The following is a 24,913-nucleotide window of genomic DNA, read 5'->3' as shown; positions in this document are numbered from 1 at the left end:
TCTAGCCCGCCACTCTGTCTGCCTGTGCTTGCGCTCTGTATCTCTCTCTCTCTAGCAAATAAATAAAAATCTTTAAAAAAAAAAAAAAAGATTTAAAAGATAAATGGTAAAAATTCTGAATTTAAAAGCACAGAAAAAGGGTTAATTTTCCTAATAGAAAACTATTATACAACAATAAGGAAAAGATCAACAAACATATATATGAAGACAGCTCCCAGAAATGGAAATAGTAGTGGCTCATAAATATGTGAAAAGATACTCAAAATAACTTATAATGAATTAACTTCTAATGCAAGCTACACTAAGAGGGCTCAGTCACTGGAGTGTGCAAACTCTTAATCTTGGGGTTGTGAGTTCCAGCCCCACAATGGGTGCAGAGATTGCTTAAATAAATAAATAAACTTAAAAAAGATAAGGCTATACTAAGAAACTATATTTTATCTGTCAAATTAATAAAGCAAGGCTATACGGAAATAGGCACTATTGTACACTGTTGGAGTGAAATTGGTACTAACTCCCTTGTGGGCAATTTGTCAGTATCTATGAAAATTAACAGCACACACATAACCTTTTTTTCTCCCCAAATTTTAAAGAATATTTTATTTATTTATTTATTTGAGAGAAACAGCACCCACAAGTAGGGGGAGCAGCAGAGGGAGAGAACCAGACTCCCCGCTGAGCAGGGAGCTGGCTGCAGGACTCAATACCAGGACCTGGGGATCATGATCTGAGGCGAAGAAGATGCTTAATCAACTGAGCCACCCAGGTGCCCCTTTCTTCCAAGTTTTTATTTAAATTCCAGTTAACATACAGTGTAATACTGGTTTCAGGTATAGGATTTAATGATTTACTACTTACATACAACACCCAGGGCTTCCTCCTTAATGCCCATTATCCATTTAACTCATTCCTCACCAACCTCCTCTCTATCCACTCCTAGTTTGCTCTCTACAGTTAAGAGTCTGTTTTATGGTTTGCCTCTCTCTTTCTCCCCTGCTATATTCATCTGTTAAAGAATGCACACATACTCTTGGGCGCCTGGGTGGCTCAGTTGGTTGGACGACTGCCTTCAGCTCAGGTCATGATCCTGGAGTCCTGGGATCGAGTCCCACATCGGGCTCCCAGCTCCATGGGGAGTCTGCTTCTCCCTCTGACCTCCTCGCTCATGTTCTCTCTCACTGTCTCTCTCTCAAATAAATAAACAAAACCTTAAAAAAAAAAAAAAGAATGCACACATACTCTTAACCTAGCACTCTTAAATCTGGGAATTTAGTCTAGATATATCTTCATGTGGGAAATAATCTATGTGTGCTGTTACTACTGAATTGTAATATCAGAACACTGGATGTCCATTTGTAGGATCTTATTAAATAAACTATAGTCTCTTATGTAATTTAAAGGGATAATATTTAGCCACAAAACAGAAAGAGTTCTTTACAAACTAATATGGAATATCTTTAAAATATAATGTTAGTGGAAAAAGCAGGGTATTGAATAGTTTTTACCATTTGTGTAAAACTGGGAAAAAGTAAGTATATATTAGCTTGTTTATACATAAAATAATCTCTGGATGGATAAGTAAGAAACTTAAAAAATGCTTCAGGGAAGGGTAACTTAGAGACAGGGGTAAGTATGAGACCTTTTTATGCCTTTTGAGTTTTGATTAATATGAATATATTAGCCAGTCATGAAATAAACAGCAAATTTGAAAGACAGTAAGTCCCTTACAAAAATAAAGAAAAATTGCATGGAATATCAATTCCATAAACTTTTTTAAAATTTAAATTCAATTAACATATGGCATATTATTAGTTTCAGAGGTAGAGTTCAGTGATTCATCAGTTGTATATAACACCCAGTGCTCATTATACCACCATGCCTTCTTTAATGCCCATCACCGAGTTACCCCAGTGCCCACATCCCCTTCCCCTCCAGCAACCCTCAGTTTGTTTCAGAGAGGGTCTCCCTCTCTGATTATGTTTTATTTTTCCCTCCTTTTCCTATGCTCCTCTGTTTTGCTTCTTAAATTTCACATATGAGTGAAATCACATAATTGTCTTTCTCTGATTGGCTTATTCTGCTTAGCATAATACCTCTAGTTCCACTCACATCATTACAAATGGCAAGATTTCTTTTTTTTGAAGGCTGAGTAATATTCCATTGTGTATATACAGCACATCTTCTTTATCCATTCATCTGTCAATAGACATTAGGACTCTTTTTCCATAGTTTGGCTATTGTGGACATTGCTGCTTAAAGATTGGGATGCAGATGCCTCTTCAGATCATGACATTTGTGTCTTTGGGGTATATAGCTTGTAATGCAATTGCTGGGTCATAGTGTAGCTCTATTTTTAGCTTATTGAAGCTCCATACTGTTTTCCAGAGTGGCTGCACCAGCTTGCATTCCCACCAGCAGTTTAAGAGGGTTCCCCTTTCTCCACAGCCTCTCCAACATTTGTTGTTTCTTGTCGTGTCATTTTAGCCATTCTGACTGGTGTGAGGTGGCATCTCATTGCAGTTTTGATTTGTATTTCCCTGATGCTGAGTGATATTAAATAATTTTTTTCATGTGTTTATTGACCATTTGTAGGTCTCCTTCAGAGAAATATCTGTTCATGTCTTCTGCTCTTTTCTTGACTGGATTATTTGTTTCTTTGGGTATTGAGTTTGATAAGTTCTTTATAGATGTTAGATACTAAGCCTTTATCTAATAAAACATTTGCAAATACCTTCTCCCATTCTGTAGGTTGTCTTGGTTTTGCTGTTTCCTTTGCTGTGCAAAAGCTTTTTATCTTGATGGAGTCCAACAGCTCATTTTTGCCTTTTTTCTCTTGCCTTTGGAAATGTGTCTAGACAAAACCTGCTGCAGCCGAGGTCAAAGAGATTGCTGCCTGTGTTAGGATTTTGATGGATTTTTGTCTCATATTTAGATGTGAGGATTTCTGTCTTTCATCCATTTTGAGTCTGTTTTTGTATATGGTATGAGAAAATGGCCTAGTTTCATTCTTGTGCATGTGCCTATCCAATTTTTCCCAATGCCATTTGTTGAAGACTGTCTTTTTTCCATTGAAGACTGTTATTTTTTCCTGCTTTGTTGAAGATTAGTTGACCACAGAGTTGAGGGTCCATTTATGAGTTCTCTATCTGTTCCATTGATCTATGTACCTGTTTTTGTGCCAGTACTACACTGTCTTGATGATTATAGCTCTGTAATATACCTTGAAGTCTGGAACTGTGATGCCACCGGCTTGTTTTCTTTTTCAATCTCCCTTTGGCTCTTTAGGGTCTTTTCTGATTTCATACAAATTTTAAGATTATTTGCTCCAGCTCTCTGAAAAGTATTGAAGGTATCTGGATAGGGATTGCACTGAATTTATGGATTACTCTGGAAGCACAGACATTTTAACAATATTTGTTCTTCCAATCCAAGAGCACTGAACTTCTTTTCATTTCTTTGTGACTTCCTCAATTTCTTTCATGAGTGTTCTACAGTTTTCAGAGTATTATCTCCTTGGTTAGGTTTATTCCTAGGTATCTGCTGGTTTTCGGTACAATTGTAAATGGGCTGGATTCCTTAATTTCTCTTTCTTCTGTCTTGTTAGTGTATAGAAATGCAACTCACTTCTGTGCACTGATTTTATATCCTGCCACTTTGCTGAATTCCTATATGAGTTCTAGCAATTTTGGGGAGGAGTTTTTTGGGTTTTCCACATTGAGTATTACAATTCCATAAACTTTTAACACAATGTTAATCACATTTGTCTATTTCTTATTGGCCTTTGTTCAAATAGATCTTTTCCTTTTTGTGGTAATCACTGTCTGAAGGAATACAATCTTTTAGCCTTCTACACAATAGTAATTGAACTGTCACCCTACTTAAGTGTTTGAAAAATATTCCAATGTATACATTGCTATATTCATAACTATTCACCCTACAGCTACATATTTCTTTCTAGTTTTTTATCATTATAAATAATACTGGAACAAATAACTAGAAGTATTTCCTTAAGATAAAAAGTCTGGGGGCGCCTGGGTGGCTCAGTGGGTTAAGCCTCTGCCTTCGGCCCAGGTCATGATCTCAAGGTCCTGGGATCGAGCCCCGCGTCAGGCTCTCTGCTCGGCAGGGAGCCCGTTTCCCCCTCTTTCCCTGCCTGCTTCTCTGCCTGTGATCTCTCTCTGTCAAATAAAAAAAATATTAAAAAAAAAAAAGTCTGTACAGTAGAATTATGGGATTAAAAAGGTAGAATCATTTAATGACTATTGATCCACATTAACAGTATGTATCAATCATTTCCTAAAGGGAGGGTATAATGTCACTCCATGAAAATGCAAATACTGTATGCAGGTTAGAACACAGCCAAACTAAAGGCAAATTTAAGAAAACACAGGTTGAAATTTTCGGAAGAATTAATCTAAAAAGCATCCCTCACCTGTCTGAGGTTTATTAGACTTCCCAATAACAGTAAACTGTTAAATTGTCTTAATTGATTAGTAGTCAAGAGTTTTAAAAAACCAATTAGCTTCTTAATTTATCTCCTTACTTCACTCAAGTGAAAAGGCTTTGAGGCACTGACAGTTTAATGACTATAGGGTCATTATTTATACTAATTTTTTTGGAAGGACAATAATCATAAATAGATAATTGGCTTTTTCTCACCACCAGTAGGAAAATAAACATTTATTTTAGGAACCCCATATAAATCTTAGTTGGGAGGAATAACAGAGAATATCTAATCCAACCTCTTATTAAATGCAAAAATTCCTCCTCTAGCAATGTAAAGAGAAGATTCATTTTCCAGGGACTATATAAGAGAGCAAATTAAAGTTACATGACAGATAATATTTCTTCCGTGTTCTGCTTTTACCAATCAATCAATCAATCAATATTAAGGAGAGCCTACTAAATATATGACATGGTTTCTGTCCTTAAGATACTAAGGATATTTTGGGTTTGGTAAATCAAGGCCTGTAAAACAGGAAACATAATCTGGTACTTAAGTGGGGCCTGGATTTAGTGGTTCAGGTAATTGCTAGAGAGAATCAGAAAAGGGAATGGGGGCCCCGAAATCAGGGAGAACTTCGTGTTACCTGATGGTACTTCTGGACAGCTATTAGTATTAGTATTATTCACCTCTGCTTTACTAGCACCTAATGACTAATTATATTTGTTTCAGTAACTTTTCTCTCCACTATAACAATGTTGATCATACAACTTTCCTTTTCCTCCTCCAACCACTTCTGAAGAAAGTTTAATTAAGATAGTTGGCATGAATTATCATGATCTCTAAGGTCTCTTTCTTCCATTGTGCTTCTATCATCATAGGTCACTGGGACCCTCAAAGTAAGCAAGTATTGGTCCACAAGTTCATGACTTTAAGATTCCCTACTGATTTTTAAGCATACTGCAGTTTTTACATAATTTCACCCTGTTACCACCTATTGACAGAAAATGTGATTTAAAAGAGGTGTAAAATATTCAAACATTAACATATTAGGGGTGCCTGGGTGGTTCAGTCTGTTAAGTGTCGGACTCTTGGTTTTGGCTCAGGTCATGATCTCATGCTTACTGGGATCAAGCCCCACACTGGCCTCTCTGCTCATGTGGAATCTAGCTTAAGATTCTCCCTCCTTCTCCCTTTGCCCCTCCCCCATTCTCTCTCTCTCAAAACATAAAATCTTTAAAAAATCAACATATTAGAGAAAGAAGGAATTACTGCGAGCAGCATAATTCTGTAGGAAGAACAGACTTGGCACCAAATAAAATTATTTTGTCACTTACGAGTTGTTTCTTTGAATAACTTACTTGTGAGCCTTAGCTTTCTCATACATAAAATGAAGATAACGAGACCTATTTTTAGAATGGGTCTGCAGGTTATTTAATATTCTTTTTCCTTTCTTTTATGTGCTTCAAAATCAAAATCAAGTTTTTTCTTTATCCACCTCCCCTGAGCTATCCCAAAATTAAGGATATGGCAAAAGGTTTCCTAATAAATTATAATAACAGTATCAGACTCACATCACTAAACAAGGAGTTGTACGCTTAGCACCATGCTTGGCACTGTATTATATTGCTTTATAACTTCTACAATATGCATCAGCATCCTTGTAACATAAGATCATGTCCCATCCTAGGGTAGAGATTTGAAGATAGCTCTTTTTTCATATTGTCATGTTCCCTGATCTTTTTGTCCCCACTGCAAAATTTGGAGACTTTGTGATTCTTATTATCATATAAAAATTTTTAGCATGATTTATTTCAGAGTTGGTTGGCTTCTCTTAGAACACTGACACTTATATATAATTTCTTTATGCATTTGATTGATTTACTGACTGAAAGATTTCAGACAGAATGAGAGCAAGAGCAAGGGAGAGAGAGATCATGAGCAGGGGGGGAAGGATAGAGGAAAAGCAGACTCCCCAGTGAGCAAGAAGCCCAATGTGGGGGGCGCCTGGCTGGCTCTGCCTTCGGCTCAGGTCATGATCTCAGGGTCCTGGGATCGAGTCCCGCATCGGGCTCTCTGCTTGGCAGGGAGCCTGCTTCCTCCCCTCTCTCTCTGCCTGCCTCTCTGCCTACTTGTGATCTCTCTCTGTCAAATAAATAAATAAATAAATCTTTAAAAAAAAAAAAAAAAAAAGCGAAGCCCAATGTGGGACTGAATCCCAGGGTTCTGGGATCATGACCTGAGCTGAAGGCAGGCGCTTAGCCAACTGAGTCACCCAGGTCCTCTGTATTTGATTTTTTTAAAATATTTTAATCTAAATTCCAGTTAGTTAACATACAGTGATATAATAGTTTCAGGTGTACAATATAGTGATTCAACACTTCCATACAATACCCAGTGCTCACCACAACAAGTGCACGCCTTAATCCCCATCATCTATTTAGCTCATCCCCCACCCACCTCCATCCTAATGGATTAAAAAAAAAATGTGGTAGAGTATAAGCAGAAATCTCATACATGGGAAGAAAGTCTTTAAAAGATAAATGACCTGGGAGCCTGGGTGGCTCAGTGGGTTAAAGCCTCTGCCTTCGGGTCAGGTCATGATCTCAGAGCTCCCACATCAGGCTCTCTGCTCAGCAAGGAGCCTGCTTCCTCCTCTCTCTCTGCTTGCCTCTCTGCCTACTTGTGATCTGTCAAATAAATAAATAAAATCTTAAAAAAAAAAAAGAGGGGCAAAGACTGAAGATATAAAGTAAAAACTTTACTTAAAAAACAAAAAGATAAATGACCAACAGTCCAATATATTAGCATCTCAGTCACTCATTAAAGCTTTCAAGCAAGAAATGATTATAGTCCAGCACTTGACAAAGGCTCCCTTGAGACAGCTGATGTTTGACAAAGAGAGATGTTTGAATGGACAGGTTGACTACCTTTCAAAGCCTATAGGCTTTTCCTTTAAGTTCTATACCAGTTATGAGTTAGATCACCAAAAAGGAATATTTAAGGACCATATCACCTAAGTTCCCTAAAAAAATTACCATTTCTGAAAAAATATTTAATACAAAGCCCTCTGCTTTTACAGAGGATTGATATAAGAAACAGCTATTTAACTTTAAAATAATCTGTCATGGGGTGCCTGGGTGGCTCAGATGTTAGGCATCTGCCTTTGGCTCAGGTCATGATCCCAGGGTCCTGGGATTGAGCCCCATATCAGGCTCTCTGTTCAGCAGGAGGCCTGCTTCTCCCTCTCCAACTCCCCTGCTTGTGTTCTCCCTCTTGTTGTCTCTCTCTCTGTCAAATAAATAAATAAAATTGAAAGTAAAATAAAATAAAATAATCTGTTGTATGCAAAACAACAGTAGAAAATAATTGTCTATTTTATTTCTTAAATGACTCTCAAATAGATAATCATGCAAAAAAAATTCTCTCTTGAATTCAGTGCCAGGAAATCTTGAGATGAACTGTTAAAATTTTTTTTATTAGTCAAAGAGAACTATAAGTAGTAAACTGTAAACTCCAGGACATAACTGTACCTGACACATAGTAGAAACTCAATAAATATATATATTAGATGGATAGATGAATAAATGAGGATATGTCTATCACATTTCCTTTTTCTCCTAAGCTGCCAGAATTACAGAGCTGAATTCAGTGTTTATGTACAGAACTTGAGTCACCCCAGGTGTTTATAAATATTTAATGGATAGATACATTACTGGACAAAGAAATGGATAGGTAGTAGAATAAGTGGGTCAGTAAAAAGCTACAATGAATGATGATAAAAATGACAATCAACTGAGGAATCCACATCCCTAAAAACAAGGAAATACCATGAGTTTCAAAAAGTACAGATCAAAAAACTTGACCTCAGTTCTCTACAAAAGCTAGAAAAGTCACTTAGACAAATGGCTTATGAATACTTCCAAAACAGTGCTGATGACGAGGAGGAAGCCTGGGTTATTAAGGACACAACAAACCTAACTAACTATGAGGTTACCAGGTTGAGAACTCATGAGCATTCCTTAAGTTTCAACTATCTGGACTTAAGTAAGAAGTGACGAAGTGTCTCAAAGTATCCTTCAGAGTAAGATTCAGAAATGTAGGCTAAGTTGGAAAAATCCTTTGTCACCAAGAATCCGAACCTGTAGAGTGCTACCAAACTGAAGGTGGTCTCAAACAGCTTATCACTTGGCTTTGTCAACATTTTCATAAATGTCTGAGATAAAGAAAAAAATATACACACATAAGTAAAATGTACTGAGCACTTACTCTGTACTAGACTGTACAAAAATCAACCCTTCCACTTATTTCTAATAAGAACTCTAAGGGATGTAATTTTTAATCTCCATTTTCCAATACGGAAACTGCAACCTAGAGGGTTTAAGCAACTTGCTCAAGGTAACTATGGTGGCCTACTGGCATAGCTAGAATTCCAAACCTAGTTTGACTAAATCCAAATTAATTCATACTCAACCATTACTCTGTTCTGTGTTTTTATATTATCCAACAAGTAATTATTGAGTATTGCAGTAAGAAACAAAGTGAAGAAGACTGATGTAATTCTTACCTTAGGAATCTTACATTCTAATGGAAGAATTAGAAAACAAAATTTTAATAAGCAAAAAATGGCTTATTATGAAAAGTCCTGAGAGAGCTCTATGAAAGAGAATGTGGGTGAAGAAACAGTCTCTAAAAAGGTTCAATGGGCCTTTTTGAAGCATAGACATTTACATTGAGACCTGAAGAAAGAAAATTAAGAGTCATTTCTATCTAATGACTTCTGTTTTCTCAGTCAACTAGAGAGGACAGCTGGGAAAGGGAGAAGCAAGGGACATGAGATGTTTAATGAATGAGCAGGAGTATGAAATAGCCATCTTATCTGGGGAAAGAAAAACTAGAGAATCACAGGAGGCTTGTTTAGCATTATTGTATACTTACTTGAAATTTGTATTTATTTAGAAAAAAAAATTAGCGTGACTGTTTCCAGCAGTGTTCAAGTGCAAGGCACAGAGAAGGTGAATAGTTGGATTCAACTAAATGAGTGCAATGGAGGGAGAGAGAGGTAAGGGAATTTAAGATATTGCAAGGAAGTGATAACAATGGACCTTGAAATCTAAATAAGACAAAGAGGGAAATGAAGACTGGAGACAGAAAAGGGTAGATGAAGTAAAGTGGTGGGGTCAATAGATTAAGGGGCATAATGATCTAAAAAAAACTAGCACTTGGGCAAGTAAGATAGGTATAGGAAGTGCTGGTCAGAGCCAGGTGCTTGAAATCAAAATATATGAGGTGATAAAGCTTCTTTTGATGGACACATCCAAGTATGGTAAATAAGGAGAAAAAAAAAATTTCTGGAGTCAGATATACCTAGGAACAGAGAGTATTATCAAGAATAACAGTAGAAATGATAGGAGTTATAACATCATTTGTGAGTGATTACTCTTGGGAGAGTTAACAGAATCTGAACTTCAAAAGATACTGTTGGCCAACTCCATTAGTAGAAAATGGCAGAGATCTAGTTTAGTAACAACCCAGACCCAGCCCATTCTCAGCAGCCTCATATCTGAAAAACTGTTAGGGGGTTTCAGTTGACTACCTCAATTCGGTAGGAGCCAGTAATAAAATTACAGAAAGATTGAGCATAGCATGAGATAAATCTACTTTGGAGCACTATGCTTGATTTGGGGCACCTTCTGAATGGGCTGGGTCTAGATATCCTAGCATATAAAGAACAATGGAAATAAACATACTTGGTAAGAAAAGGCAAGAAAAATAGGGTAAACAAGATAGCTGTGGTTAAACTGATAAAGGACTCTAATGCAGAAAAGTTGTTTGGCTTATTAATTCCCAATTTAGGCTTACTAAGTCAAAACTAGAACCAAAAGGGAGAAAGTTGCTGAAGACCTCCAGAGGAAGAAACACTGTCGCAATAACCTTTTCTGGCTTTTCAAGTAGCTCAAAAATACACTGTCTTTCAAAGCTTTAATTTCTTTGTCCCGAGCAGTATTCAGGTAGCAACTGCAGTAACATCAGTTAAGCACATTACAGGGAAAAATGCCTGCATGGCTGCACACTAGATATTAAGAATACCTCTCTAACTTGCAACTATAAGATTTAGTGAATCCCATTTTTATTTAGTCCTTGTGCAAAAGGTCCATGTATCATATTTTTCTTATAATCCCCTCAAGGTTTTGCACACAGTTATTCAGTATATTTTCACTGCTGAATAATCCAGGCTGACAAGGTCATTGGGCAAGAAGAATTATGAAGCAGAAAAGCATAGGTTGATTTGGGATTTATATCTGGAACAACCATTTACATGACCTTGGGTAAATTATAGAACTTCTCTGAGCCAAAAATAGCTTCCACATATGTGATCTTTAAGTGATGTAATGTATATATAATGAGGATTAAATGAGCTCATATATAGTCTGAGACATAGTAGGTTGCAGTTATTATGTGTTTTGGTTTTTCAAAAAAGCAGTAATGATTGTCTTATTCTCAGCTACTGATGCTCCCTCAGTAGAAGCTCCTGTCAGAAATGGCATGAACTTGGAGAACAGTTCTAAGGGTAAGGAAGCTATCTTTATTGATGAAAGAGGCAGAAAATGATTGTGGCTTCCTTAGCTACACTCCACTAAAGTCCCTCTAACTAAATCATCACAAACTGATAAGGGCAGTATGCTATAATCTACTTACATACTTTACAAACATTTATCTTAAAAATGAAATCTTGCTTATCCTTTCTATTGAAAACAATTGTGTCCAAGTCATCAGAAAAAGAATTTTAGAGATAAAGGTCAAAGGTCTTAGGTCAAACAGATCAGCTGTCAGTGCCCTCTCCCCCACTTTTCATAGATGAAAAAAAAAATCTGGAAATGTTATACCACTTGCCTAATATTCCTTTGTTCTTCATACTCCTAGACTGACTGAGTCCCACTTCCTAATTGCTCTACATTCTATGAATGAGGTCTGACTATCTGTATAAACAATGAGAAAATAGCTTATCATAGTCTTTCAAGAATAGAAACTGACATATTTAAATGTATATAGGTTTTGCTTTAAGAACTAATAAACAGGGGTGGCTGGGTGGCTCAGTGGGTTAAAACCTCTGCCTTCGACTCAGGTCATGATCTCAGGGTCCTGGGATCGAGCCCCGCGTCGGGTTCTCTGCTCAGCAGGGAGCCTGCTTCCCTTCCTCTCTCTCTGGCAACCTGTGATCTCTGTCTGTCAAATAAATAAAATCTTTAAAAAAAAAAAAAGAACTAATAAACAGTTAATACTTACATAACTTTCATTAACAGCCAAATAAATTTTTGTTGCTACGGCTGCTGAGTAACTTATTTGGGAGCTGCTCAGAGCCACCAATACCTGATTTGATACTGGGTTGGAAATACAATTTCTCACATTGAGATACAGCAATCAAAGCTTCTTTATTATTCATATAAGCTTGTTTCATTCTTTCCTTAGTTGAGATGTGTAGAAAAGAACGTTAAAGAAGACTTTCTTGAAGATGATCATTCATTGAAGAAAAGAAAGATACATGGAAGGAGACTATTTAGAAGGATTCTTTAAATTGTTGCTGTGGGGGCACCTGGGTGGCTCAGGAGGTTAAAGCCTCTGCTTTCAGCTTAGGTCATGATCCTGGGGTCCTGGAATCGAGCCCCGCATCGGGCTCTCTGCTCAGCGGGGAGCCTGCTTCCTCCTCTCTCTCTGCCTGTTTCTCAGCCTACTTGTGATCTCTGTCAAATATATAAATAAAATCTTAAAAAAAAAAAATAAATTGTTGCTGTGGCTACAGACTGAGTCAGCCAATAGTAGATGAATTAACAGGAGGCTTTTTACAAAAATCTCTAAGGTTAACCCTTTATTTCTAATAATATGTTTTATATTTAATAATAATAATTTATTATAATATAAAACTATTTTGTCACTTTTCTCTATTACTATAATGCAATCAAGTTCAAAGGCACAAACATATGCTTGAGGAAAAGTACCAAATTTATCTCCTAATGAATTACCCAAACACATAAGAAAAAGAATTCCGCCTGACTCCCCAATTCTAGACTAACAGTTATTTACTCTTTCAATTTTTGGTGGTATATTTAGCAGATGAGATCATTAAGATAATTGGGCACTAAAACCTCTTTAAGTATCTATGTAGACTGAAAGGAAAATACTGTAAAAATGTCAGAGGAACGAGTTTCCATAGCTGGTTTTATATGACTGAACTAACATGTTTCCATTATAATTTTTGAGGATATTACCATCAGTATTTATGGAAGAGGAAAACTGTGCTACTGATTTAAGTGGCAGAGATGATTTGGTTAGTAAAAAAACTCTTCAGAAACAACCATGAATGTAAAAATTATTAATGCTAACGGAACAGTTAAGAAAAAAATATATCTCTTCAGATCTTTTCAATTTTAGGCAAGAACAAAGGCAGAAGCCATGATGGGGTATACATTACTAAAAAAAATGATATTTCATTTTGGAGATGTCTTATTTTTAGAATTTGTTTCATTAGATAATTCATGTCTTGTCTTTTATTCTATATAAACACTGGATTAAATATCTCTGGCAGTCATATTTATTTGAATTTGTATATTCTAAGATATTAGGATAACTAGCTATTGGGAGTGAATATTTGCACAGAACTGTACATAAATTTAGAGTCACAGAATAGGAAAAAAATTTGGTAACAGAGCACAAAGACTTGACATTAAGCTGAACCTTCATATATTTTGAGAAGGCAATGATTCTTTTAATTTTGTGACTCTTACAATCAAGATACTTCAAATATTCAAAACACAAAGGGTTTAGCAGAAAGACCAAAAGTACACCAAAAGAGTAACAAGAAAGGTATAGTGCATGAGAAAAATAAGGTTTAATAAAAACTTACAATGCTGTTCTTTTAGACTATCTTGTCAACAGTTATCACCTTTGTATTGTTCTTTTCTAACAATAGTTTTCACAAATGCATATTTCCTAAATAGCAATAATTAGAATAAGGTCAAGGAAAAATATATAGCTTGATTCAGATTTAATGAATGCTTCACCAGGCAGTTATGATTGTAATACAAGGTAGTAGTAGGGGAAGTATCCAAATCAGAGTAAAAAAGTCTTCCAAACTAGTCATTTCAAATTACCCAAAAGAACATTTTAAAAAGGATAATCTTCTATTTTAAAAAGAGTAAAGTATTAAAACAGTTTAGCCATCATCTATATACAGACTGGCTTGTTCTCAATCATAAGAGGCCATCACCTTTTATCCTCCCCTCTTTCCCTTCCTTTTAGTACTATTAGAAAACTATTCACAAGTACACCCTTGGACAATGCTGAGCAGTAATTATGACTTGCTGACAAAGAGATATGAACAATTACGGAGCCCATTTTGAAACCCTACACTAATAAAGTCATTAGATGCTGCCCTTGCCATGATCCTTCTAAAAGCTTCTGAAGTTACAAGAACACACGGCATTGTTTGCAGGGACAATTGCTGCTGGCAGAACGCAAACCTTGAGTTAAACCATGCTGCAAATTGATCTTGACATTCTGTTAAGACCGCCACTAAAAATCAAAAGCAGAGGAGAAAAGGAGAAAATGAGTGGGTAGGATGTAATCATGGAACAGGAGGGGTTCCTCCTCACCTTCTCTCCTCCCTCTTCACAAAACAAACCAGGGAGAAAATGACAAACTCTCCTGGTGTTTTGGAACCTTTATTTTAAACTATTAATTAAGCCTTTGACCTGGGATGTTTAGGATGACAATACATTTCCTTTAAAAGTACTAGAAGGAAATCGTAGCACAAAGGGAATAAAGCAGTTTGGGGAAAATTATATGGAAATCTGGCATGAAGGCTCTTAGGAAGTCTTGGTTCCCTGACCACAACATATCCATCTGTTTTATCAGCTACTTCTGCAGAATCCATATCTGCTCCTAGGGTAGCAGCTGGAAATTAACACTCCTTGTGTCTCCCACGCAGACCCCACACCTGGGCTATATTTGCTGGATCAAATGGAGGTGTAGGGTTAGAGTAACATGGTCATCCAGGCTTCAGCCAGGCATGAAGCACTGAGTAGTTTGGAATTAAGGGTATGCCACTGTGAATATGGCTAATTACTGAGATGGAAAGTGCAGGTGAAGACAGCCTACTGATAATAAGAGCTTTAAGTCAATTAACTCTTGCCAAAGATTAAGTAATGTGGAAAACTATCACTTGAATATTAAGGCTAACAAGTACCTGTCAGCATAGCAGCAGAAGTTTACAGTGATCTGAAATACTGCACCCAAGGGCATTAAGTTCAAAAGCTAATATTAATAGGCAATAGAATTCTGTCTGTGAACATTGGTACTAACTGTGTAGGCAAAATTTAATATAACACTCTTGTATATACTACATGCAACCTGTATAATTGTCAGCAATTCCTAGGTAACTGTTTGCAGCTACTCAGAACACTGCTTAGAAATAGTGTGCAACACCCAATTTAACACTCTGTAGCATGTACACTGATCTGCTAAACATTTCCACCTCAGAAACTTACATACAAACAACCATAGCTGCCTGGTGACTTCAGTTGTCACTATCCTAGTCAAATTCAATGTTTAAGTTTTCTAGTATTAAATCATCTAACCCAGTACCTATACTGGATGAATGAAGACATCTGCCTTGTGGGCCCTCCTGGTCACAACAAGAGATACACATTAGCCCACTTAATTACTAGTTAATATTGGTGGTTTAGTGCACCACATGGTATGTAACTTTCCTTGATGAAGCAACTATAGCCCAAAACACAGCTTTACATCAGGGGCACTCATGTGTCAATGTTCCCATGCAACCAACAGATGTCCAAATAACTCTAACAGAGTGAAGGAAATTAACACTTACTGTTCTAGTACTTTATACAGCACTATCTATATTTAATTCAAATGGTGCCCAAATGGAACTTCTTGGCTCTTTGGCATATGCTATCATGTAGCCAGACTAGCACTCTGGTGCTATGGACATGTTTACTTTAATCAGCGCCATCACCAGTGCAGAAGGCTCAGAGCACCATTCTAGAATGGCCCAATCTGAGAGGCTGATTTTGTTAGGGCTATCAGAAACTTGGTGAGTCTGAGAAAGAAATTCTGGAACCACTAGATGAACTCATCTAGGCTGGAATTTAAGTCTCTCTTTAAAAAAAAAAAAAAAAAATTTTTTTTATAAATATATATTTTTATCCCCAGGGTTACTGGTCTGTGAATTGCCAAGTTTACATACTTCACAGTACTTACCATAGCACATACCCTCCCCAATGTCCATAACCACACCCCCCTCTCCAGACCCCTCTCCCCTCAGCAACCCTCAGTTTGTTTAGTGAGATTAAGAGTCACTTATGGTTTGTCTCCCTCCCAATCCCAACTTATTTATTCTTCTCCTACCCCCTTAACCCCTCATGTTGTATCTCCACTTCCTCATATCAGGGAGATCATATGATAGTTGTCTTTCTCCGATTGACTTATTTAGCTAAGCATGATACCCTCTAGTTCCATCCACATCGTCGCATATGGCAAGATTTCATTTCTTTTGATGGCTGCATAGTATTCCATTGTGTATATATACCACATCTTTATCCATTAATCTGTTGATGGACATCTAGGTTCTTTCCACAGTTTGACTATTGTAGACATTGCTACTATAAACATTCGGGTGCATGTGTCCCTTTGGATCACTACGTTTTGATCTTTAGGGTAAATACCCAGTAGTGCCATTACTGGGTCATAGGGTAGTGGAATTTAAGTCTCTTTACAGATGGCATGTGGGTGCCTGGTGCACAGAGCACAGGCCACAATATTCTCAAGTGCTCCAGGGCCAGCCGAAAAGTATCTGGTCTGGACATTGTTAGTTCATTCTATAACGAAAAGACTTTTGCTTTATTAGTCCTATTAATGGCTATGGGGGAAGACCACACAATTAAAGTCATACAGTAGCATTTTTATGCTCTTTCCACTACCCAAGCTGTTCTCTCTCTTTATTCAATAAGACTATTAGAGATTATATATTTTTCAATATAACACTGACTTTTTCAAAGGCACTGTCTAACACCTTGAGATTATAGACCTAGCTCTCTTGGGGAGCTGATAATCCAATAGGGAGACAGGCAATAACCATACAGTATAATGAATTCCATCAATACAGGTTAGTATATGGGTATTATGGGAGCATAAAGAATGTGCATTTTAATTTAGACTGAGAGGCAAGGGAAGAATAGACAGTGGCAAGGCTTCCCAGAGGTGACACCTGTCCTGAATTCTAAGAAATTACTCTTTTATTGCAGAAGATTTTGTTCACTAATAGTATATTGTCCTTAAATATATTTTTATTATTAAATCCATGATAGTTTTCTACATGTTTCTACATACAAAAGAGTATCTGGTTTCTGCTCTACTGTCTGCCTGTAAGCATATGCCAATATTGGGATGAATAATTAACAAAACAACTGCTTGGGATCTGTCCATCCCTTCTGGTTGACCTTAATCCTCAATCTGGTTCAGACTATATATGGTTACACTAGCTGGCCAGGGCCCTCTCCTCTACAATTATGTAAACCACTGATCCTTCATTTCTGATATTTAATTATGAGGCTTAAAATACCAATATTCTTTTATATAAATAGCAAATATCTGCAACCCAATAAACTAGGAATACTGCTAATATAAAAATCTCTAAATAAAAAGAACAAAACCTCTAATTTCATTTTTCTGTGGGTCATTTCTTTCAAGTCCTTCCTTAGCCCACTCAGTTAGAGTAACTCCCTACGAATTTCACCTGTATTCCCAAAGCACCTTGTGCATACTTCATATTATGTATTAGCTCTATGTTTTCCTAATAGATTATGAGTATTTTGAGCATTAAGCACTGTAACTTTTTCATCTTCTCACCCTCAGTGCAAAGCACCAATCCTGGTTCACATGAAATATTCAGTAAATATTTACTCAATGAATAAACATGAAGGAAATATATGTTTCTTAAGATACTCTTTTAGTCACTTTCAGAAGTGATTTGCAGGATCTCCTTGTTTACTATTACCTGTTTTCAGCTCTTTCATTTACAGATCTATCCTACTGTTTCTTTCAGGATCATTGTTTTGATGGATATTTAAGAAATTATACCCTCTAGCACTTCTTAAGACTAACAAGGGCTTACTGCCTACTGTTTTAAGAAATAATGGACCTGAATCCCAAGTAGACATGGCGGCCAACAAGACTGTACAGAGTTTTCCAGGAAAGAAAACTATATCTAGATATATAATATTGACATTATAAACATATTCTTTGGTGGAATTGGATGCATTCATTTATTTGCAATGCTTACTGAGTTTCTTTCTCCTAGTATTTTGTAAATTTAAAGTGCCTTGTTGAGTGAGACAAATAATATGAATAAGGCTTTCCAGAAGATCACAATTTAGTGAGGGAGAAGATAGGCACATAATCATTACTGCTACAGTATGATGTCCCAATTCATATTTGGAATGTTCTAAGAGCAATCCAGAAATTATTTTAATCCATTTTATATAGATATGGGTTTGTAAACTTAAGTATTTAACTTAGAAAGTTATTAGAATCATTTTGGAGGAGGGAAATCCAAATCATCAGCATCACAGAGGTGTATAACAGTGACATTCTATAGACATCTGTTTCTTTTTTATTCTAGTTTGTTAGGGAAATTAGGAAATTTAACTTATAACCACAACTGACATTCACATTCTGTAACTTTACCAAAGTATTCACTTAGTTCAAAATCCTTAACTTATCTTCTACACGTGGGAGACCCACAGTAAACAGAGGACTAATGTTTCTGTAGGTTTGGCAGAGTATTTCTTAAGGAAAAGTAAATTTGCTTGGCAAGACCCTCCCCATCTTGGGCACAAATGTCCCCAGCTATTATGTCAGGGGGTAGTCCCGGAAAACCACTAAGGAGTCATCCAGACTAACCAGTTTACAGGCTCACGATTTTAAAAAATGTGTTGATCAGTTTGAACTGGGAGAGCCAGATATGGGATGAGACAAGCCATCCACAAGGAATTTACTTCTAAACTTTTACATTAATCGTAAGAAAATCACAGTTTAAAAGGAAACTCATAGCAACAATCTTGTTTGTGATGCCTAGAAATCTCTTCTATATTTTCACATAGTAATCTGTCATATTTTAACTCTGGTAATATGCAAATGATGGCACAGCAAATTCTGAAAGGTAGCTCACTGACCAATAAATATTAGTGCAACAATCTTCTACTGAATTGAAGGTGTAAGTTTGGTATTTTGTTATTCACTGTTAATAGCATCAAACAGATAATGTAATAAATTTTTATGACAAACACCTTTCGATAAAATGTGGTGCTAAAAAAAATCTAAGTAAGATCACAAAGACAGAAACGCAATTAGACAACTACATTTAGATGAATCTATGATGGGTGGTTAGAAAAGTGGTGCTAAGCTGATCCTTTTTTGGGCCAATAAATCAAACTAATTAATTAAAATTTTCTTATAGTTTAATACAGTAAAAAGAAAACCACTTTTATTCTCTTAGGAATATGCCATTCCAATGAATTTTTACCTTGTGTGTGTAAGATGTGTACTTTTCCACTTGCCTTAACAATACTAATGAGGAGCTGTACATGAAAAGCATCTACATAATTCTTTTGCTTTATGGAGAGAAATGTAATACCTTAACTTAAAATAGATTTTAATTTGTAATAAGTAGAATTTGATTTTGAGTAAGGATTGCCAAGTATCTTAAATTCCAGTAATTATAACATTCTCTTTCTCCCCACCGGCCTGTTTCTTGTTCCTATAAGTATTTGTTAAAGCAAATTCCTACATGTTTCTATTTTTAGTCTTTAATACCACTTTCTCTCATTTTCATGAATGTAATGATAATAATAATGAGATACCATATTTTTTAAAACGTAGATAGAAATAGCCTATCATACCTTATAGCCGGTCCTGCAATTCATTGAGAAATAGCTTTAAAGCCTTAAACAAGGTCTTTATTTTGTGTTTTAAAAAAAGTGTCATAAGGAGTTAATAGGACACAGCTGTACTGGCTCTTTCTAATAAGCAGCTTCTGTCGCTTTGGTCACCACAGGTGTCTCTGTAACCTGCAAACTCTTATTACTAGTGTATCAAAGTTGTGCTACTTAACAGACTTCTTTAGTAAAACATAACAAAGCAATTACATGGCTGTTGATTGCCAGTCATAAAAAAAAAAACCCTCAAACACTGTTTTTCAAAAGAAACTACACTGCAATTTTTTGTCATTGTAAAATAAAAGGAACTAAGGAATTAAATGGAGGATAGAACAAAATAACAGCAGGTAGCCTGCTGAACTTAGCCACTACAGATGGTTTAGAAATAGTGTTTCCTTCTCCATCAAGTTGTGGATAAAAGGAAAGGAGGAGATTCCTTACTGCCAGTGAATGGTGAAAGATTTAGTCAAGTCTCCAGTCTATGTATTTTGCCTCATGAAAGACCTTCGATGCTGCATTTTTATCTGTTTTTGGCACTGCTTTTCATCACCTTTAACTGAGTGTGAATAATAACCTGATTTAATTTAAACAAATACAGGTGCTAAAGGTTCTTTATTTATGTATAACAGGGAACATTTCCAATGCAGAACGAAGTCATCCTGTGAAATTTCCTAACCATTTGCTTAAAGAAATGAAGTATTAGATGAAGAAATTGCTTCAACATTCTTTTGCTTCACATTTAAGGGAAGAATCATCTTTCTTTTCAGGTTTAGATTACATAAAACAAAGTCTAAATGATGAGCAAAAATTCAGTGAGCTATAAAATAATAAAAAAACAAATCAGATGATTTCTAATTGTTCTATGATCACTTAAATTAGGTAACTACAATAGACTTGCCTTGAAATGATTTAATTTAATCTCCCTGTTCATAAACCAGCAGCCTGTGATTATTATTGTGTTAACACACCCAAAGTAACATCACTGGGTGTTATGGCCACATGTGTAATTAAACACGATGAAATGTACTTCAGATGGGAAACTCAAACAGGCAAAATATGAAGAATTATTCATTATTTATAGATACTATGATTAACAAATTAAGTAAATTTATCCTGACAGCAAGGAAAAGGACTTTTTTTTCCTACTGAGAATATGGATGTGTCCAAAAGAATGTGTGCAATAAAGCGATTACATCAATTAGTATATGCTAGAGTTAAGCTATTACCAACTCCATGGACTCGTCCAGAATGTCCTGCCTTCTTCACTGGAATTATTAAAAAATAAACTTACTACTAAGATTATATGCTAGACTTGCCTTGCCTTTTCTGAACATTATTAAAAACAGATTTTCTCTAAATATTCAACAACAGATGAGAACATTAGAATATACAGTACATAGAAATGTACCGTACCAAAAAGATGAAAACAGTATATTTTGTTTTTCTTTTTTGGGTTATTCTTGGATTAGAAATCTTTCACAAATTGAGGTATATTTTCCATTGCAAATAACTGCATGTTAGTTACAAGAAATAGCTTTTATATAATTAAATGTAATGGTTGAGAATTTAATGCTGAGGATGAAATGTTTATGATGATAAGAAAGCAAATACAACTAATACTTTTTTATAAAAAAGAGAAGCCCAACTTAAAACTTGTGAACAACAGTATTACCTTGCTCTGTTGGCGTCCTTTGTCAGATCCCAAGCCCAGGTTATAAAATTTTGACTCAGATAAGAGACAATAGATTCAGCACAAAGCATTTGTGAGCAGAACACGTTGGTTAATACACTTTCATCATGGTGGAGGTAGATAGCAAGAAGCTTTCTCTGAAAAAGGAAAAAAGACTGATGAATTAAAATATCCATTAATGTAAGATTTCTTGAATTTTGGAAAAGTATAATTGGTTGATGTAAACAGGAAAGACAAAATTAAATGCTACTCCCTTTAAAAGAGCACCTGATACTTGGAATTCCTATAGCATTTACTGATAAGAATAAATTTTGCTTCCTTATACCCTAAAGAGACTACGATGATTATATTCTGTTTTATAGACCACTATCACAGATTCCTGTTCACATATGCAAGCCTATCTCAAGCAGACTATGCAAAAGAATTGCATTTTCTTTAAGTAAAATGGATTTACAATTCTTCATATTAAAACACACTTTACAAAGGGGAAGTTAATTTTGAACTATTCTTATACACAGAAAAAATACTGATTAAGAATGATTGCCAAAATCTCTTAGTATTTTTTGTTTTTAATCTGAACACTGGAAAGTCTTTTCTACTTGGAAGGAAAAGGTCTGAAATGAAGTCGTGTTTTACTTCCACAGGTAATTTCAAAGCCCTTAATGTGTTCTCATGTTAAAGTCCTTATGTAAGAGTATGTAACACCTCACTGCAAATGGAAGGATAGTAGAAAAGAGTTCACTTCACATGAATTCTTTCTAGTCTATATTTCACAAAGTGTCCTTGTGATTTCTCACATGGAGAATTATTCCTTCCCCTTTGCTTGATAAAACTTCCTTCTAAGAAATGGCATTTGCTCTCTTAAAAGTGTCCTCCATCATAGTTGGAAGTCAATAAAATAATCGGGACTAAAAACTGAAATTGAGCAACACAATTTGCAACATGTCAGCTTTAACAACAACAATGACAATGATGTTTAAAGAGCCTACATTGTTATTGACGAACTTCTTGGTGCCACCTTGTAGAAGAGAGGAGTTTAAGAACAGTAAGTTGACAGGAAACAGAGAGATAGAATTTTATGATAAAGATAATTTATAAACCAATCTGTGAAATACTGGCAAGGTAAACTTTTAAGGAAGCTTAGGGTCTTTCCCTTCATATTAAATAAGGATATGATGATAATAAAGAGAAACTCACTGTCTGGGATTCCAAAAAAAGTAGGACATTTATAGAAAAGTACAAGGCTCATGTGATGAAAGGATATTGAAGTCTGATGCTTGGAATTATCCTGATAAATAATCCAAATTACAATAATAATCAAAAACTAATGATTAAAATATTTTCTTCAAAGGTAAATTCTGTACTAGATGAGGGTAGCCAGAGAGGTACATTAGTAGATTAAGATCCCCAAAGCATCTACTACGAATAGGAGGCACTGTTAGTTATACACCCATTATACTTTAATCCCCAGAAAAAGTCTGTAAAATAGCATTCTTAACTTTATTAGCATACAAAGAAACTGAGGTTTAGAAAGCAGACTTGTCCTAAATTCTACCATAACAAGTAAGTAAGTAGTACTTCTGGGATTGGAACCTGGATTCCTGATGCCACGCCTAGTATTCGTTCTTTGATACTACAGCAGTAGTAGGAAAATCAACCATACTGTAGTCAAGTCTTGGAGCGCTTATAGAACAAGCGCTCATATGTATGGCTAATGTATGGCCACTGCTCATACATTAGTATGCTTCTGGGGCCTCAGAGACAACAAGTAATGAGAATAAGGAGAGGATTCCTGAGTTTAAGTAGCTCAGTTACTCCAACAGTAGCTGTGTTCATGTGTCAATTCATTTAATCACTCATTCAACAAGCATTTGTTGAAACACTATGTCAGGCCAGGGAGGAAGCAACGGTGATAAAATGGTGAGCAAGAAAGACTCAGGGTTTCTTCACCCATGTTGATGTCTACAGGTAACAGTAGCTGGCTTCTATGAAGTGTGTAATCAGACACATAGTTTTAGAGACAATTATCTGGTACATTCCTATTCACCCTTTAAGTCTCAAAGCAAATGCTGCTATGAAACCTTCCCTGATTCCCTCTGGCAGAATTAAGAGCTTCCTTTTCTGTGCTTCTATCTCTTCCCAATTAGTATCATCACTGTTTATCAGTTTCCCCTCTAGACAAAGTCTTTCAAAGGTGAGGACTAGGTCTCTTTCAGTCTTCTTTGCATCCCTAAAGTTAGCAAAGGTCTCGGCATGTTTGATGAAAGAAACGTGAATGCTGATTACCAACCCCCTGGCAAAAATATACCAAATGGCAACAGCATGCTAAACCACTTTCAGTAAAAGAATCTAGAAATCTGCTGCTTTAGGGAAAGGAACGTGAACCTGGCAGCACTAACAAATTCAGAGCTCCTCTTCTTAGGAGCTCTCTAGCTGAATAGACAGAGGGATGTCAACCTCTAATTCTGCTTGATCGTATCTCAGCAACTACATTTAATGAGACACTGGGAACAAGAGAGCTGTCCACTTTTAAATCAGCATATTTCTAACCAAACAATGGCAATGGCTAAATCTTTAAAACGCCCATTTCTCTTAAGAACTCTGCAAGGGAACATTTAGACTTTGGGAAAGAGATTAGCGATTTACATTGCTATCTCACTGATTTAATTTAAATGCTCTTCCAAACCAAACACACATGTGCCGAAAGAGGCTACTAAGAAACCCAACATGCAGAGTTCCCTATAAGTGCAGCCGACAGTGTTGACTGAAACTAAACTTGGAAATCCAGGGCACTAATGCACAATATCAAGCAATAAAACAGCATCTCTTTGGCAATATTTAATTTAAAAAAGAAGAAAGAGGCAGGCGAAGATCAGGCACTGTCTGTTTTGGAGGATCAACCATTCTGCATTTCAAAGCATTGGTCCCTGCAATATCCAGGTTACTGTGCTAGAATCTCGACTATTATATCGCAGTTGTGAGAGGGAGGGCAAAGATGTGTTTACTCAGTGATTAGGCCCTTAGAATAAGCCTCTAGCTCCTAGAGAGACAGCTCACTACTTATTCATTTGGGCCAATTCACAAAGCCTAGGAAGATTAAACATCCATGCTGAGAAGACAAGCGAATGCAGACGGTGAAAAAGAAATAAAAATTCTTTAAAAACTCTGAGATGACTTCATTATTTTTCCACAAGGAAACTTTAGGAAAGTGTTTAGTTAGAGAAAAACCCACATTGACCTCTCTCTAAACCCTTAATCTTTCCTTTGTGGTGGCATTGCTTTGTGGTAAGCGACTGGCTCGCCTCGCCCCTCTTTTCACTGGAAGCTGAGAGAAAAAAGGCTCTGGAGAAACAGTTTTCGTTCCAGGGACATAAACCCCTGACACTGTTAAACATGAGATGCCAGGAAAACACACTTAAAAAAAAGTTCTCACTTTAAGCTCTAAACTGTGAGAAAGGAGATGATAAAGAGCGTAATCAGAAGAGAATCTTCAGGCTGGGGGACTCCCATAGTAGCTTTGAAAAGGAAAACTGAATAATCTTAAAATGATCTTTTCTCTCTAACATAAGCCTTCAACAAAAATTTTTCTTCTGCTATTTTGACAGTAATAACAAGCAAAAGAGAAAACTCCTAATAATAAGCAAATGCTAATAAATTTGGGCTACATAAATCTGATTAGATTATAGGCACAGCTAAATGAGCCCTAGACTCAGATTTCTGATTATTTTATTGAGCTCAATTAAACACAGGCCCGAACAGTGAGAACTG

At 36.1% G+C, this 24,913-nt stretch overlaps 1 protein-coding gene across 1 annotated transcript in view; it reads right to left on the bottom strand.

Moving 5' to 3' along the window:
• FAF1 (Fas associated factor 1) overlaps nt 1–24,913 on the bottom strand; it is a 471,948-nt gene that overhangs the window by 115,278 nt on the left and 331,757 nt on the right. The window contains exon 13 of the mRNA XM_032302621.1: nt 21,128–21,282. Within this exon, the coding sequence (XP_032158512.1) occupies nt 21,128–21,282 (155 nt within the window). The remainder of the gene's footprint in view (nt 1–21,127; nt 21,283–24,913) is intronic.

The sequence above is a fragment of the Mustela erminea genome, chromosome 10 (assembly GCF_009829155.1).
Source record: "Mustela erminea isolate mMusErm1 chromosome 10, mMusErm1.Pri, whole genome shotgun sequence".
Lineage (NCBI taxonomy): Eukaryota > Metazoa > Chordata > Mammalia > Carnivora > Mustelidae > Mustela > Mustela erminea.
The sequence above is the reverse complement of the archived record's forward strand: the minus strand, read 5'-3'. Positions and strand labels throughout refer to the sequence as shown.